This window comes from Penicillium samsonianum, assembly GCF_028829775.1.
Source record: "Penicillium samsonianum strain IBT 33392 chromosome Unknown utg000006l_segment0_segment0, whole genome shotgun sequence".
NCBI lineage: Eukaryota > Fungi > Ascomycota > Eurotiomycetes > Eurotiales > Aspergillaceae > Penicillium > Penicillium samsonianum.
Genome location: NW_026643264.1, coordinates 1,073,285 through 1,088,038, shown reverse-complemented (window position 1 = coordinate 1,088,038; position 14,754 = coordinate 1,073,285). Strand labels below are relative to the sequence as shown.

The 14,754-nt window shown below is 47.9% G+C and overlaps 5 protein-coding genes across 5 annotated transcripts; 3 read left to right on the top strand and 2 right to left on the bottom strand.

The window, feature by feature from the left end:
• Window positions 1-1,795: 1,795 nt before the first annotated feature.
• On the top strand, window positions 1,796-2,026 carry N7471_010537 (uncharacterized protein; the record flags this gene model as incomplete). Its single annotated transcript, XM_057283256.1, has 1 exon — window positions 1,796-2,026. One exon carries the CDS (start codon window positions 1,796-1,798, stop codon window positions 2,024-2,026), a length of 231 nt encoding a protein of 76 aa, XP_057132235.1.
• A 3,458-nt stretch (window positions 2,027-5,484) lies between these two features.
• Window positions 5,485-6,378, top strand: N7471_010536 (uncharacterized protein; the record flags this gene model as incomplete). The annotated part of the gene is made up of 1 exon (XM_057283255.1): window positions 5,485-6,378. The coding sequence occupies one exon, from the start codon at window positions 5,485-5,487 to the stop codon at window positions 6,376-6,378; it is 894 nt and encodes a 297-aa protein (XP_057132234.1).
• Window positions 6,379-7,386: 1,008 nt separating this feature from the next.
• On the bottom strand, window positions 7,387-8,682 carry N7471_010535 (uncharacterized protein; the record flags this gene model as incomplete). The annotated part of the gene is made up of 1 exon (XM_057283254.1): window positions 7,387-8,682. One exon carries the CDS (start codon window positions 8,680-8,682, stop codon window positions 7,387-7,389), a length of 1,296 nt encoding a protein of 431 aa, XP_057132233.1.
• A 1,280-nt stretch (window positions 8,683-9,962) lies between these two features.
• Window positions 9,963-10,313, top strand: N7471_010534 (uncharacterized protein; the record flags this gene model as incomplete). The annotated part of the gene is made up of 1 exon (XM_057283253.1): window positions 9,963-10,313. One exon carries the CDS (start codon window positions 9,963-9,965, stop codon window positions 10,311-10,313), a length of 351 nt encoding a protein of 116 aa, XP_057132232.1.
• A 968-nt stretch (window positions 10,314-11,281) lies between these two features.
• On the bottom strand, window positions 11,282-11,590 carry N7471_010533 (uncharacterized protein; the record flags this gene model as incomplete). Its single annotated transcript, XM_057283252.1, has 1 exon — window positions 11,282-11,590. The coding sequence occupies one exon, from the start codon at window positions 11,588-11,590 to the stop codon at window positions 11,282-11,284; it is 309 nt and encodes a 102-aa protein (XP_057132231.1).
• Window positions 11,591-14,754: the final 3,164 nt, after the last annotated feature.

The window sequence follows — 14,754 nt, the reverse complement described above, 5'->3', positions numbered from 1 at the left end:
GTTTTCCACGCTAGAAGAAGAGATATTCGGAGGAGGTGTTGATTCACCGTATGCATAAAGATCGGGCGCGAAGAGGTCTGGTATCGGCGGAAGTGTATCTTGAAGTTTTTGAATAATAGTATCGCCATTCGGAGGGTATATACCACGTTCTTTAAAAGAATTTCGAATGATTCGCTGGTTGAAGGTCTTGTTGCGTACGCTCACGATGTCCTTAAGAAAATCCGCCTTCCGCGCGGGGATCCCACCCCACTGAGAAATGAGGTTATTTTGCTTGCGAAAATGTTGTTTATAAGCAAGAAAAGGCTTGCCATCAAGAGGCTGGCAAATATGAGTCGTATGAGGCCGAAAACAAAAAGGGATAATGTCGTAATCCTCGCAGAGTTGAAGAAATTCGACGGTCTTATGGGACTCATGACCATCGAATATCAATACACGTTTTTCACCCCTCTTTACTTGATCTTTTGTAGCTTCATGAAATTTTTGAAGCCATCCAATAGCAAGGAAGTCATTGATATATCCTTTAGGCGAAACAGCCGTCCAAAAGTGTGGTAGATCAGGGTGATCATACCAACTTTCCATGAACTTCTCGCCTTTAAAAATAAACAGCGGCTCCATAATCCACCCATCAGCAGCGATACACTCGATCGCTGTGATATTTTCAGTATGATCGAACTCAGCGAGATTAGGGCATCTTCCCTTCGTGCCAATAACCTTCCGAGCCCTTCCCTGGCCGGGTTGGAAGCCGCATTCATCGAAGTTATAGATTAAGTGTGATGGGAGACCTTTGAGTACGTTCGCAAGCTGATTATACCAGTGCTGTAGGTATCCTACATCTTCTGCTTCAAGACGTTTCTTATCCTTCGTTCTCTGTGTCACAGGGCCTAACATAAGATGTGGTGGAAGTCTTTTCTCGAAACGATACGCCCACATCTTACTGACTTCATGATTTGAACCAGCACGCACGAGAGCCCGATTCGCCCACTCTGTGAGCATCTCAGGGGTAACGGGGAGGTATAAATCACGCATACGAATGATCCACTGGACTAGAGCTTTCTCCTGATACTCATCAAGAGCTTTATTCTTAGGTGTATAGGCGTTACGAGCCTGTCGTCCCCGGCGAACGCGACCGCGCAGTATCTCATACGGAATGTCATATTCCCGCGCGATCTTCGCAAGATTCGGTTTCTTTTCGCGCTGGGCGGCTTCGCAGGCCTCGAGTACATGGGATTCGTCTATTTTGGGTGCCTTTGGCATGGTGGGTAGGTGGGAATAAAGTCAAGAAGATGAATGGCTTCAAAATTGGTTTTCCGGTGTGAATTGGTTTTCCGGTGTGGTGCACCCCCATCCCGAAGGCGGTGGGGGGGCACTGGAAGGCACGGCTAGAGTTCTGTACGAGAGAAAGTTGGTACATGGAGATAGAAAGTTGCTTATTCGTTCGATATTCAATGGCCTTTATGTAGGCGGTGAACGGAAAACAATCATAAAGACGTGGTTGAACCAGATAAGACTTCTGCGTGGCTACCCAATCTATACTAATGTGCCATATTTGATTCGCAGTGGTCAAGCAAGTTCTTCATGGTCATATTGCCTTCTTTTGCCTAAAGATCTGCTCCAGGCATGGACGGGAGAGAAGGAAGGCAATTCGTCACAACTCACGTACTATCTCGGCAGCATGAGGTATATATTTCCTCACCTCAGTTCATCAAGATGCTCATCGGATGTCACTCTTTTATCTCGTCTTGAATAAAGCAAACACCGAGTTGTCTTTTATGGGCTTCAATAAGCGTGGGCCGATATGACTCCTTTTCAGGACACATTCGCTGATCTCCCAATCAAGCCGAGAGATGCGTTCACAGGACATCCTCCGACTAATTCCTTTTCTCCGATCCTCGGCACCACCAATTCAAACAATATGGGCGAACATCGACAGCAGAAGCTCTACACTCGAGAGCCTGCGCATCTAGATACACCGGGAATTCTGTCTGCGGGTCTTCAGGAAGTCATCGATGCAAATCAGGCTCTATAGAGTACCTTGTGTCACGATTACTGGAATGCCGAATGTCAGATTCCTGGTCGTATTCCTTCTGGTGATTCCTTTGGTGTGCCTAGCGCAGTGATCAATACAAATCATCATCATGCGGGCATGACGAGTAACTGGAAGTCTGAAGAAGCTGAGATGCCTTTAGATAAACAGATCACTCCTTCGCCATATGACGGATTGTACTACTGCCAACGCGAGAGTTGTCGACAGAGAAATGGCTATATTCTTAAATGTGAGCTACGGTAGGTTTTAAATTCGACGCCAGATTGATGCATTTTTAACGAATACCAGGAAACATGTACGGACACATACTCGACCGTTCAAATGTGCCACCTGCTCCTATGCTGCTGCTGAGGGCCTCCCGGGAGTCATGAAGCCATTTACCTGCACCTTATGTGGCGAGAGATTCACACGAAAAGACAACGCTTTGAAACACCATGGAGTCAAACATGGAGCACCTTAAAAAGTTTTGTTAGGAGAATTCGGATAATAGTATCATTGTATATTCTTTGATTTTGGTCGTCGTATGGTCTGATTCTGCTCATTATTGTAGGAGGGGCTCGCATTTGCAAAGCCCGTGTTGAGATTCATGAGACTAGTTAACTAACGTATTTCACATGCGAGTGGATCACACAAGCGAGTGAATCACCCCCAAACACAGTAAATGCGATATATTCTACATTTATATCTCAACAACCATGTTTTTACTTTATCTCCTTATTTCTCGATAGTTATTGATAAGACTCATTAGCACCATTTATCAATTTCAAAGAAAGTAGAAGGTTATATTATCATCATTTCAAAAAATACCGAAAATTACGTTGCTAAAAACTGGAAATATATATATCACAATCATAAAGTCATAAACTTTCCCCAAACTCCCTAAAGATGCTAGATATCACCTAAAAAGCATTAAACTATAAAGAAATCTCCATATAGTCTATCGTTGTTGAGATATCAAGTTGTAATTTATCGCATTTAGTATGTGTTTTGGGGTGATCCACTCGCTTGTGTGATCCACTCGCATGTGAAATACGTTAGTTAACTAACTAGTTAGTTAGTTAACGTGTTTCACTACCGAGCTGCGCACACCACCGAGTTGCGCACCCCACCCAAAACGCGTCCATGAATTAGCACTTAGTCAATTCAACCACCCACCATGCCACCAATTCGCTCCCGAAGCTCTAGAAATTCAATAGAGCAAGAGGGTAGGATATTATTAGCTATCCAGGCTTTTAAAAATCAAGAAATCAGCGCTATTCGCGAAGCAGCACGCCGTTTTGAAGTGCCTGAATCAACCCTCCGGTCGCGTCTTCGTGGCACTACTTTTCGCGCTGAAACCCGCCCTAACAGTCATAAATTGACAGAGCTCGAAGAGGAATCTCTTCAAAAATGGATACTCTCTATGGATTCTCGTGGAGCAGCCCCCCGGCCTACTATGGTACGAGAAATGGCGAATCTTCTTCTCGAAAAGCGCGGATCTATACCGGTTCTTTCGGTCGGCCAAAATTGGGTTACGAAGTTTGTTAAAAGGCGCCCTCTCCTCTCCTCTCGATTCTCGAAACGATATAATTACGAGCGTGCGAAATGTGAAGACCAGAAAATCATTAGGGAGTGGTTTGATTTGGTTCAAAAAACGATCCTTCAATTTGGAATCGATCCCGATGACGTTTATAACTTTGACGAGACCGGTTTTGCTATGGGATTAATAACGCCAACTACGAAGGTTGTTACGAGGAGTGATTACTACGGCCGGAGAGCACTTTTACAACCTGGAAATCGAGAGTGGGTGACGGTGATTGAGTGTACGGGTGCTTCCGGCTGGGTGCTTCCTCCGTGTGTGATTTTTAAAGGAAAGGTCTTCCTTGAATCCTGGTTTAAAGGCCTTCCGAAAGATTGGCGCCTTGAAGTAAGCCCTAACGGTTGGACTTCCGATGAAATTGGGCTTCGCTGGCTTGAAAAGCTCTTTATTCCTACTACTTTTTCACGTACGAAGGGGAGGTATCGGCTTCTAGTACTTGACGGTCACGGAAGCCATTTAACCCCGAAGTTTGATGAAATCTGTGAGAAAAATCATATTATACCAATCTGTATGCCTCCGCACTCCTCTCACCTTTTACAACCTCTCGATATCGGCTGTTTTGCGGTGTTAAAACGTGCGTACGGCGGGCTGGTTGAATCAACAATGCGGGTTGGGATAAATCATATTGATAAACTTGATTTCCTCGAAGCATACCTAGAGGCTCGAATTGAAGCTTTTAAAACGGATACTATTAAAAGCAGCTTTAGAGCTACCGGTTTAGTACCGTTTTCACCTAATCAAGTGATTTCAAAGCTAAATATTCGGCTTCGAACACCAACCCCCCCCCCTAGCCGGGGTAGTGAATCAAGCCGGAATTTTACGCCGAAAACCCCCTTTACGGAGAAAGAACTACGTCGACAGGCTTCATCGATTAAAGCTTTACTTCGTACAAGATCTCGAAGTCCACCTAGCCCGTCAGATCGAGCATTAAACCAGCTTGTGAAAGGCTTCCGTCTTACAATGCAAGGTGCTATCTTACTTGCTAAAGAAAACAAGGAATTACGCGCCGCCAACGAGAAGCAGAAGCAAAAGCGCACTCGATCCCGAAGGCAGATACCAGCTGAAGCAGGGCTCTCAGTTCAAGAAGCTTCTCAATTGATTACTGAGCCGGTGGTAGCAGTTGAAGCACCCCCCGCTCCCTACGAAGAAGGCCTTCGCCACCTTTACAACCACGAACGAGAGCATTACCAACGTGCGGGCTATGTCAAAACCAGGGTCATAGAAGAGATGCATGTCCAGATAGATGATGATTTTAGTGTATTTAATTTAATGGAGTTTTGGTTGAGATATATGCATTTGAAATTAATAGGTTAGGTTGGGTGCGCAGCTCGGTGGTGTGCGCAGCTCGGTAGTGAAACACGTTAGTTATGAGATCTCATTGCCTGATTTATCAGGCCTGAATCTCATTATCAGCACCGAACCACTATGAAGCTTGTTTTCCGTGGAACCCTTCATAGAAGGGGACCACAATTCATCTCGCTTCTGAGCGAGCACACAAAACATGTCTATAAATACTAGGTGAGCTACATAGTATAGATAGACAGACTTAAACAATCTCTTTCTGTCGGGATATATCCCTCTATCAGAACAAGCCAGCGTCTGATAGATCACATTTCTGTGTATGTAACCTTGCGCTAAGCTGCGGTTCCGGCTTATGGGATTGAGGGGTACTTCGAACCTGAGCTGGAACACACATCTATCATACACGAATCAATCAACCTTTGCTTTGGAAGCATAAACTGTTCACTTAACTGTGTACACGGTACCTAGCTGGTGATACCAACAGTATGATGTCCAGCAATTGGCTTTCTTGTACAATCTTGCAAAGACTACAGCGTATAAGAACCTGAGTTGGCCTGATATGGAGACTTTCATTAAGATTCACGGCGATTCTCATATATTCATTGGTTCTCGGCCAAAGAATGCTAGCGAGTCTTTGAATAGGCTTGAATTAGCCACAGGCATATCCTCCATTGCCCAGTTTGCCCGCAATCCCCGCAACAGACGAGATTTTCATCGCCCTGATGGAAAGAATCCCAGAGTACTGACGCCAACAAGTACCATCGCGAACTTGTTCCGGGCCCAGTATGTCGCTGGTTTTAAGGAGGATGGCGGCATTAGAAACATTGACAAGGTTCTGGATACGCTTTCGCAGGAACCGTGTCTCAAGGCGACCAGTGAAGAGCTTAAGCCATCCAATCTGCAAATCATGTTCCAGCGGAAGTGGTCCCATACCCGCAACATCGGCACCCTGCAGCTTCTCACCCTCTTGAAGAGCAGGTTGTTCAAAGAGGAGCCTTTACTCTTGTTCAACTACTTTGGCATGCACAAGCGCTCCTTGGAGCTGTTGAGGCTAATCAAAGCGAAAGAACACCAAAAATTTGTCCAATATTTCACGACTGGGTATATGCCAGATGAATCTTTCATCTCAAACATTATGATTTTAATCCATCACAATGCGCGAGGCTCGGCACGAGATGCGCGTGCAATGGGACTCTCCTCCATGAACACTGGCAGTCAAGTTGGCAGTCGAATTGTCATGAGCTGTGGCAATGTCATGCAGGAGTATCTGCGGAAGAATGGAGATGTGGCATGCAAAGAGCTGAGGGTTTTCTGTAAGAATAAAAAGCCAATCAAGGATGAGATTGACTGTGATAAAGGCAGGTCTGAAGAGTTTTACTATTGGTTTGGTATTGAAGAGGCTTTGGAACCAAAGGTTCTCGCCTCGCTCATGACTGGGATCCCAATAGCTTAGGCTGATGGCTCTGACATTGCGACATTTTTTCGGAGCTTCGCTCCTAGTTTCAACAATCGACGCATGCCCAGATATGACCATAATTTTTTTTTCAAGTAGCACCAGATATGGTAATTGCCATGGTGAAACGCTTTTTGTGGATCAGAGACAGAAATATTATGTAAAGCATTCGAACAACTAACAGCCAAGATATTTCAGACTATCTACATCCGGGTGGCGCAGTAGGTACATTACTAGTTACCATAATCAAATTACATCTAGGTTGGGGTTCATCTCCGCAAACGTAGTGCGTAGCACTACCACTGATTACCTGTCTAGAGATCCATAGACACATCGTTCCTCGCCCCGCATAAGTACAACGCTCTCCATCAAGTTCTGGTAGTAATTAGCACATACCGGATAGACAGAGATTGACGAAACCTGTGTTTTGTACATCGGTCTTTGCATGCTGTATTGAGGCTTGTCGAGCGCCACTTTCGATCTTTCCAGAAGACATAGATCCGTCATTCACCATTTGCTAGCTAGATAGATAGTCAGGCCGCTTGCTTCCTGTAGGAATCAACTCTCTCCCTCCTTTCCTTTGGTCCCTACATAGTAGAGCTCAAGAGTTTTCCTGAGCACTCTTGTCACTAAAATGGTTGGAAAACGTGTGAGGTCCCTGGACTTCCTTCTCCGCCACCGCAATGGATATATGTCAGAGTTTAGGGTTATACATAACAGTAATGAACTGCCTTGAGCCAGCAAAATATTCATTTTGTTTGGGCAAATCGCGGAATATTGTCCAAAAGCCGATTCTTGCGAGGAAGACGCGGGATAGGCCCAAGCAATTAGAATCGCAACCCGTATACGGATAAGGGCGGCATCAAATGTCGGAGGATAGAAGATTGGAGCAGAATGCGCCCATGGAGTACTATCTCGGGCAACGCAAAACGATCAGTTATTGATGACAAATAATATTAACGCCAGGGTATCTTCAACTACAATTCTTGGAACAACGTTTTTTTATCATCATCCTTCAGAAACTCCCAGGGCGTTCTTCCTAAACCATGGCCAGTACACGTCGCTGGTCCACTTGGCGAGACGTTGCAAGCCCCATACCGTCTTGTATACCCCAAGAAGATTGCTAGTCGACCCGAACCCTTGCTCCAACCATAGCAATGTAGTCTCGCCCTCCCTTGTTGTAGCTGCAAAGCTCCAAATATGCCCATGCACGACGATAGCTGGCAGGAAAGGCAGCCCGTCGAACGTACCCCCGGATTGGGCGACGAGACGCTCGAGTAGACTCCATTGGGCAGTGTGCCATGTCCCTAACTGCAGCTCCGCGGCTGCTAGGCGTTCTTCACCTTGTCGCTTCGTCTCGATGCTCACGGCAATAGGCCAATTTCGGAGACCATATTCGTCTGTGTGGTTGATCACTTGGGCGGGGAGCGCTCGGCTCACCCTCTCGATAGCGTTGTAAGCAACTTGATCCACTTCCGTATTCACACAAATGCAAAAGTCCACCATTTTACCTGTTGCACCTGCGGGTAGGTATTCTCGAATGATTTTTGCGGTTGTGCACGGTTCAAAGCCTATTAACTGACTTTGCCTTGCTGGATCATATATAGCCCTTCGTAAAAGGGGATAATGGACTGCCATGTTCCATCCAGATTCGGACCGCTTCGTATCCTGGCAATGTAGAGCCTCCTTGACCAGATCAGCGACCTCATCGAATGAAGGTGTCAGTCCGAGTTGATCGCGGTCCGCCGAGGGAGCAAACATAGAATCCCGGAAGATACGACATCCAGGTATTTGCTTCGCCTTTCCCTTGATCTCAGCCTCGAGAGTATTCGAGATGACGCCAAACCCATCATTGCAATCCTCGAGCTCGACGAGTAATTGAGATAGCGCGACGGGCAAATTTGGATCCGTCGAGTCCAGGACCTTTGTCTTGATTCTGTCGGAAGATAATTCCATGGCTCTGAGTTGCTTCAGGGGTGAAGATCGACCGGAAGCTTGCGATCGTTCTGACGACTCCGTAGCCGCCCGAATGGAGGGTGCTGGTGACTGCAGTAATGGCCCTTCTCCTTGACTGCTCCTTGCCCTCGGTGTCTCGTCAACATCTTTCATCACTCTTCGTCTCTTAGGTGTTGTAGAAGAGCTAGTTGCCATATTTTGGTGTCGTTTGCGCGATTCGGGCGGCGACGGAAGCTGCAGCTGATTCTTGTCGGTCGGGTTCAGGTTTGGCGTAGAGGTGATACCCGACGCACGGCTTGCGGGGAGTTCGAGATTGGAGATCCAATTGAGAATTTCGCACTTTTCCATGTTCTCACATTGCTCTGAATTGGTGTCTCGGATATTCGTGGTTTCAATTTGGGCATGTAGCGTGAAACATGGTGTCGAACAATCGGTGCGGGGATGTTTACATTCATCGGATGCTTGTCTCCGAGCCAACTGCTGACTCAGCCGAGACCTACCCAAGGCCCAACTTGCCGCCCAAAGTGGGGGCAATACTAAAAGATCTTTTATTACGTACGATGATGCATTTGGAATAACTAGTTAACGTATTTCACAAGCCAGTGGGCCACACAAGCGAGTGGGCCACGTCAAAACACCATAGTAAATGCGATATTTTACAACCTTATATCTCAGCAACCACGTTGTTGTTTGATTTCATTGTCATTTGATAACCATCGATAAGACTTTTGAACAGTATATATCAGTTTTAAGAAAATCGAAAAGCTGCATTATCACGGTATTGAAAATTACGCTGCTCAAAGCCAAAAATATATATATCTCAATCATGAAGTGGTAAAAATTTTCCAAAGTCCTTAGAGAGGCCAGATATCACCTAAAAAGCAGTAAGCTATAGGGAAAATTCCATATAGACTACCGTTGTTGATATATAAGGTTGTAAAATATCGCATTTACTATGGTATTTTGACGTGGCCCACTCGCTTGTGTGGCCCACTGGCTTGTGAAATACGTTAACTAGTTAACTAGTTAGTTATTCCTCAAAGGGAAATAATTATATAAGCGACTTAATCATATCCGTCGCGACCACATTACCCCGCCCAAAATGGAAGATCAAGCATCACCACTTCTTGAAGTAAATGTTATCAGAACCGCTCAATAATGCACCTTTCTATTCTTGGCCTGCCTATTGAGGTTCGACTTCAGATATATGATGAACTTCTTGTATGTCTAAAGCCTATTGCCTTTGTTAATGATGTGGGTCCTACGAATCCTCCTTACATTAGTCGGAGTTACGGCGATATCCTGCAATCCTACGAGCTTGTCGCCAACTATTTAATGAATCAATTGCGTTATTATATGGAAGGAATCGCTTCAAATTCCCCGAGGCATATATTGGTTCACCGAGCTTTGTCCTCCCAAATATTGCCCCTTTTATCCAGCAAATTGGGGAACGCAACTCAAAATGAATTCGCTATATCGCCATAGAATTCCGTGCATTCGAGGTATACTATTTTCAAAGAGCACAGGGCTCCATAGAAGCTATCGAAGCAATCTTCGGTCTCATTGGGGATAGCTTTCCGAATCTGGGCACCCTTGAAATAACGCTGTATGGTACCTTGCCTGATCAAATGCTCCATGACAGCAATGGAAAAGAGTTGCTGGATATGATCAACAGTCATCTCAAGGAAATTTTACCGCTCAGAAATATTGTCATTCAAATTCATGTCTTCGATGACCAATATGTCGCAGATGATTTCATAACGGGGATACATGACTTTGAATGGAAGTTGGAATTTAGAGAGCGAAAGAGGGAAAAGGAAATTTTCTTTGATGAACGTGGGGTCGCGTTTGACAATGAAGAGGACCTTTCTCAACGCATGTACGAAATTGAGCGGGAGGAGGAAGAAGAATTCTGGAGAGAGGAATATTGGAGAAGAAGGCAAGACCCGTTTTGGAAGAATGATTCGGATTTCGATTAAAGATTATACATGTAGTTTACTGTACATTTACAGAATTGAGGGGATGAATTGAGGAGAATTCTGGAGAGTTCTGGAGAGGGCAATACATAATGGCACAGGGGATGTATGCCGGTACTAGTCGTTCAGGAATTAAGCACCAGACGGCCCTGTCCGCTTGATTCGGAATTTTATGAACTTGCGTTTTCATTGTGTCTGCACTATGTATGGGTAGTCTGTCGGGGCTTCTATGAACGGGAAGCTTGTACTGACGTTTGATGGGTTTTCGTCATGGTGCATACTGACACAAGAATGAGTGTGATTAGATTTTTGTATGTCTAGATAGCTCACGGGGTCGGGTTACCTGAAAAGACTCCCATGTAGCGGACTTGACGAGTAGGAAGAAGTCTGTGCCCTGCCTGCAGGTCAAAAAGTGCGTGCGGATTGGAATGTGCGATCTGTATTTCTGTACATGAGACTGATTCTCTCTTCTGGCTTGGAAAACGACGCTAAATGCGGCCATTACAGGCGAATACCCCAGGAAGCGATCTTGTAAGGGGCCAGTGGATCCTCCGGTAGAAGGAGCCCTTGCCTAAACTAGATGTTCCGATGTTGCCCGGATCGGCCTCAAATTCTTGGTGCAAACCTTCGCTCCGCCTATATTCTAGTTTCAACGCAATCAGGCTAGCTCAATGGTTGATCATCTGTTGAGGGGCCAAAGCGACAGTTCTACCACTAAAATGGTAGCAGGGCAGCATATCTAATGTGTTAAAAGGTAACTTATCTCATAATCCTTTCTCTGCGTCATCTTCATCGCTGGCAGTACTCCTGGAGCATAGTCTATTGGATTGGGGGTTTTTTATTAAGTATGATGCAACATGGCATGAGTTGGTCGTCATTTAATCTTGGTGCTGGTCCCTGATGCTTGGAACGCGTGGGCTTTGACCTCAGCCCTTCTGCGCTATCGGTCACATTGCCGGCGTCTTAAATGGCTAGTACCGTTCCGGCTTCAGGATATAGATCAAAACCGCCTGTCGGACGACGTGAGGTTGTCGGGCGATCGGCAGGGGGCCAATTCCGTTCTCACAAATATGAGTCGCGATCCGTTGGAGCAGCGCATGTTCAGCATCGCAGTCCAACACGCGGATTCGTGGAAATCCTCCTTTCTCTTGCTGAATAACCTCAATGGAGTCTGGCAGATCGACCTTCGCTTGGCTGGCGTACACTCGTACCAAGTGCAACAATTCCTGAATGAGGTTCCATCGCTGCGGGCTGAGCTCGACAGGGCGCTGAGCTCCCATGGAATATATCAACTCGAACTTGGCGTTGAAAGTTTCATCACTCTCATCGATAATGTCACATGCATATTCGCCAAAGAGGTTCAAGGTTCGGAGCAGCGAGCGCCCTACCACGGTCTTCCCGGTAACGAAGCATTCAAGGCACATTAGCTGGAATGTCCACCCCCATACCTAATGCGCTGGTGGCCACGATTACCGGCGACTGCCCGCTCTGGAACTCGCCCAACACCCTCGCCTTGTCTAATTGTCGGCTGTGGTATATCCCGCACCCCAGCTCGCTTGCCAATGTCTGTCCCGTCCGGACTACCGATGTATATATAATCACCTTGCCTGGTCGACTGCGACGGATACGGTCGCGGATCATGGACAACACCTGCGGCGCCTCGGTCCAACGGTCCCCAAACATATACTGCCGGTCCACTGTGGGACGAACTACCCGGTATGCCACGTTGCTGCGACTTGTGCGGGCACGGAATAACTGTACCTTCTCGCGGGTCGTCTCGATACGTATGAACATCTTGCTCTCCTCGCGGGGTGCTAATGTCGCTGTCATATACACCATCTGCACTCCAAACCCACTTAACCGCCCCAGTCGGGCCATAACGGGGCGGAAATCCTTCTGGTCGTTCAACATGACGTGGCACTCGTCAATGACAATCCGATCTAATCGGTGCTGCATTCTGTCGGTTTAAAAATCCCATGAAATCTGGTCCTAGCGCGGACTCGGGGGTGACCAGCACGATATTCGCATCGTCGGCCGGCTGCCGGCTCTCCCATTCAATGCATCGGATATTCAACTGCTGGCATCGTCGCTGCATATCGCTACGTAATGCGATCAACGGGACCACCACCACCGTCGTGCCACCGGCAACCCACGCGGGCAACATAAACAACACACTCTTACCGCCGCCGGTGGGCATCACTGTGATAATCGGACTCTATCCCTGCTGGATCGCCTCAATCGCGGGTCCTTGAACCCCGCGGAACCGGACCAGCTCGTCACCTATCATCTTCTGTAACTCGGGCTGCATTGGTGTCTCCTGTAACTTCCACCGACGGTCCTGGCGACTACGCTCGGCTTCCATCTCCCACGGCGACGGCTGGCTGGCTCCGCGGGGGTCCACGCATTCACTGTCACCGCATACGAAGCCTAAAAACCGGTGCCAATCCGTGCTCGACAATCGGAATAACTGGCGTCGGTGTGCTGTGGTGCCGGGCTGCTCGGTAATCTCACGCCCGTATACCATGCCAGCGACATGCGACGAATGCGCTGCCTGCAAATCTGCGACGTGGCCTGACCATTCCTCCGCTCCCATGCCGCCCTCGTCGTCGGCATCGTCCTGGTCCTCCGGTGTGCGATCGTCTGTATGTACGCTGTTCGGGAACTGGTTGGAATGCCGCATATACCGTCGACTGATACCAATGGCAATATCCCGGTACGCCGTTAAATTAATCGCTCCGTCCAACCCCCGGCTGGTCTCGCTCTTCAAATCGTCCCGTAACCGCTCCGAACTCCACACCCGCTGCGTGTCGGGGTCGGGGGGCCACATATATGCCGCTCGTTGGTGTCTGGCTGGTCAGTTCGGTGAACCCCTCAATCGGAAAACCTGGACCACTACACTTACTGGTCACTCCGCTCTTTATCACGTCGGTGGTCCTGGTACAGCTCCATTCGCTCGACAAACGGCAACACCAACCACAAATACCACACCACTAGCTCCCCAATGTCCCGCGGTAAATACCGGTGAATGATTTTCACATCGTTCGATGCGTAAAACCCCTTATGGTACGACGTGACCATCGTAACCATCCCGTCCTCGATGAACACGTTCCGGTGGCCACCGCTGTCGGTGTTCTTATGTCGAATACTTAACAGTTCTGGCGCACCGGCGGGCTGTCCGCCACAAATATGGATGGCAATGCTTAACTTCCGACGGAATGCCACCACTCGTCGCATAAACGAATCGATCTTGGCCATTCGGGGTGCTCCGTGCTCGAAAAACTGCTTCGCCAGCTGTGGCTCCCGTCGCAACCGCTGCTGCATCCACTTCGCTCCGTCCACGGGCCACGGCGTACGGGTGTCTTGTAAAAAACTCCAACCGTGACCACTCTGCGTGGGATCGTCGTACAATGTCTTCCACGGGATCTTGGGTGCATCGGTGGTGTCCGTAAACATCAACTCGTCCAGCAACAACTGCCGCGTGTCACTGACTAACTGGTGTATAAACCCCTTAAACTGACCCATCGTAAATGTCAGCTCCTTATAAAATAACCGATCCTGGCCCATCCATCCCACGTGGCCCGGCGTCGTGCTGTTGTAATGGATCTTTAACCCGTATGTGCGTAAATCCAAAATCCACTGCATTGGGCTGTCTGTGCCGCGGACCATAAATTTATCGACCATCAAAACGACCCAATCGCGGAATGATCGTGCCTGACCGTTCTGGCTGAAGTGGATCAATGTGGTTTGGCTGGATGGTGGGGGGAACTATAACCCGCGGATATATATCCTGGCTCATCTATCGCACTCTCACCCTCCCACGTGCCAGCCATACGATGTTCTCGTAAAATCTTCATCATTTCGCCCGCCTGCGGGTCTAGTCGCATGGCTTTGTGCACCATCATGAATCGTGCGACTTTGATAATCCGGGTCAAAATTGGTGGGTAACTGTCGGCGTCGCGCCAACCGGCTTCCCCTCGGCCTTGCACCGCCAGTGCGCATATCAACGCACACTCGTAATCCTCTACCCGTGTACGCTGGTTTAACAATTCCATGCAAAAATCCAAACATGCTGTATGGATGGCGGATAATTCGAATTGTGCCCGATTGTCTGGTGTGTCGCGGTCGGCATTTCCGAACTGGAAAAATTCGTCCTCACTCGCCTGGCTCGGAACGGGACTGGCGCCCCGCGAACTGTTGGCGGACTTCGGATCTGGGGAATTCCGAACTGGCGAACTGGATCGGCTGGACTGAGCAACCGCCTGCGCTTCGTCCCACAGTTTCTCCCACGCACGCTGCTGTCGCCGGGTGAATGAATACTTCGGACTATTCCACTCGTGCGGAACCTGCGTGCGTGCGAAAAACATCAACACCTGCTGCCACGGGACGCTGTGTTTGACGATGGCCTCTTCCACCATATACGCCTGCAGCGGCTTGCTGGGTGTCT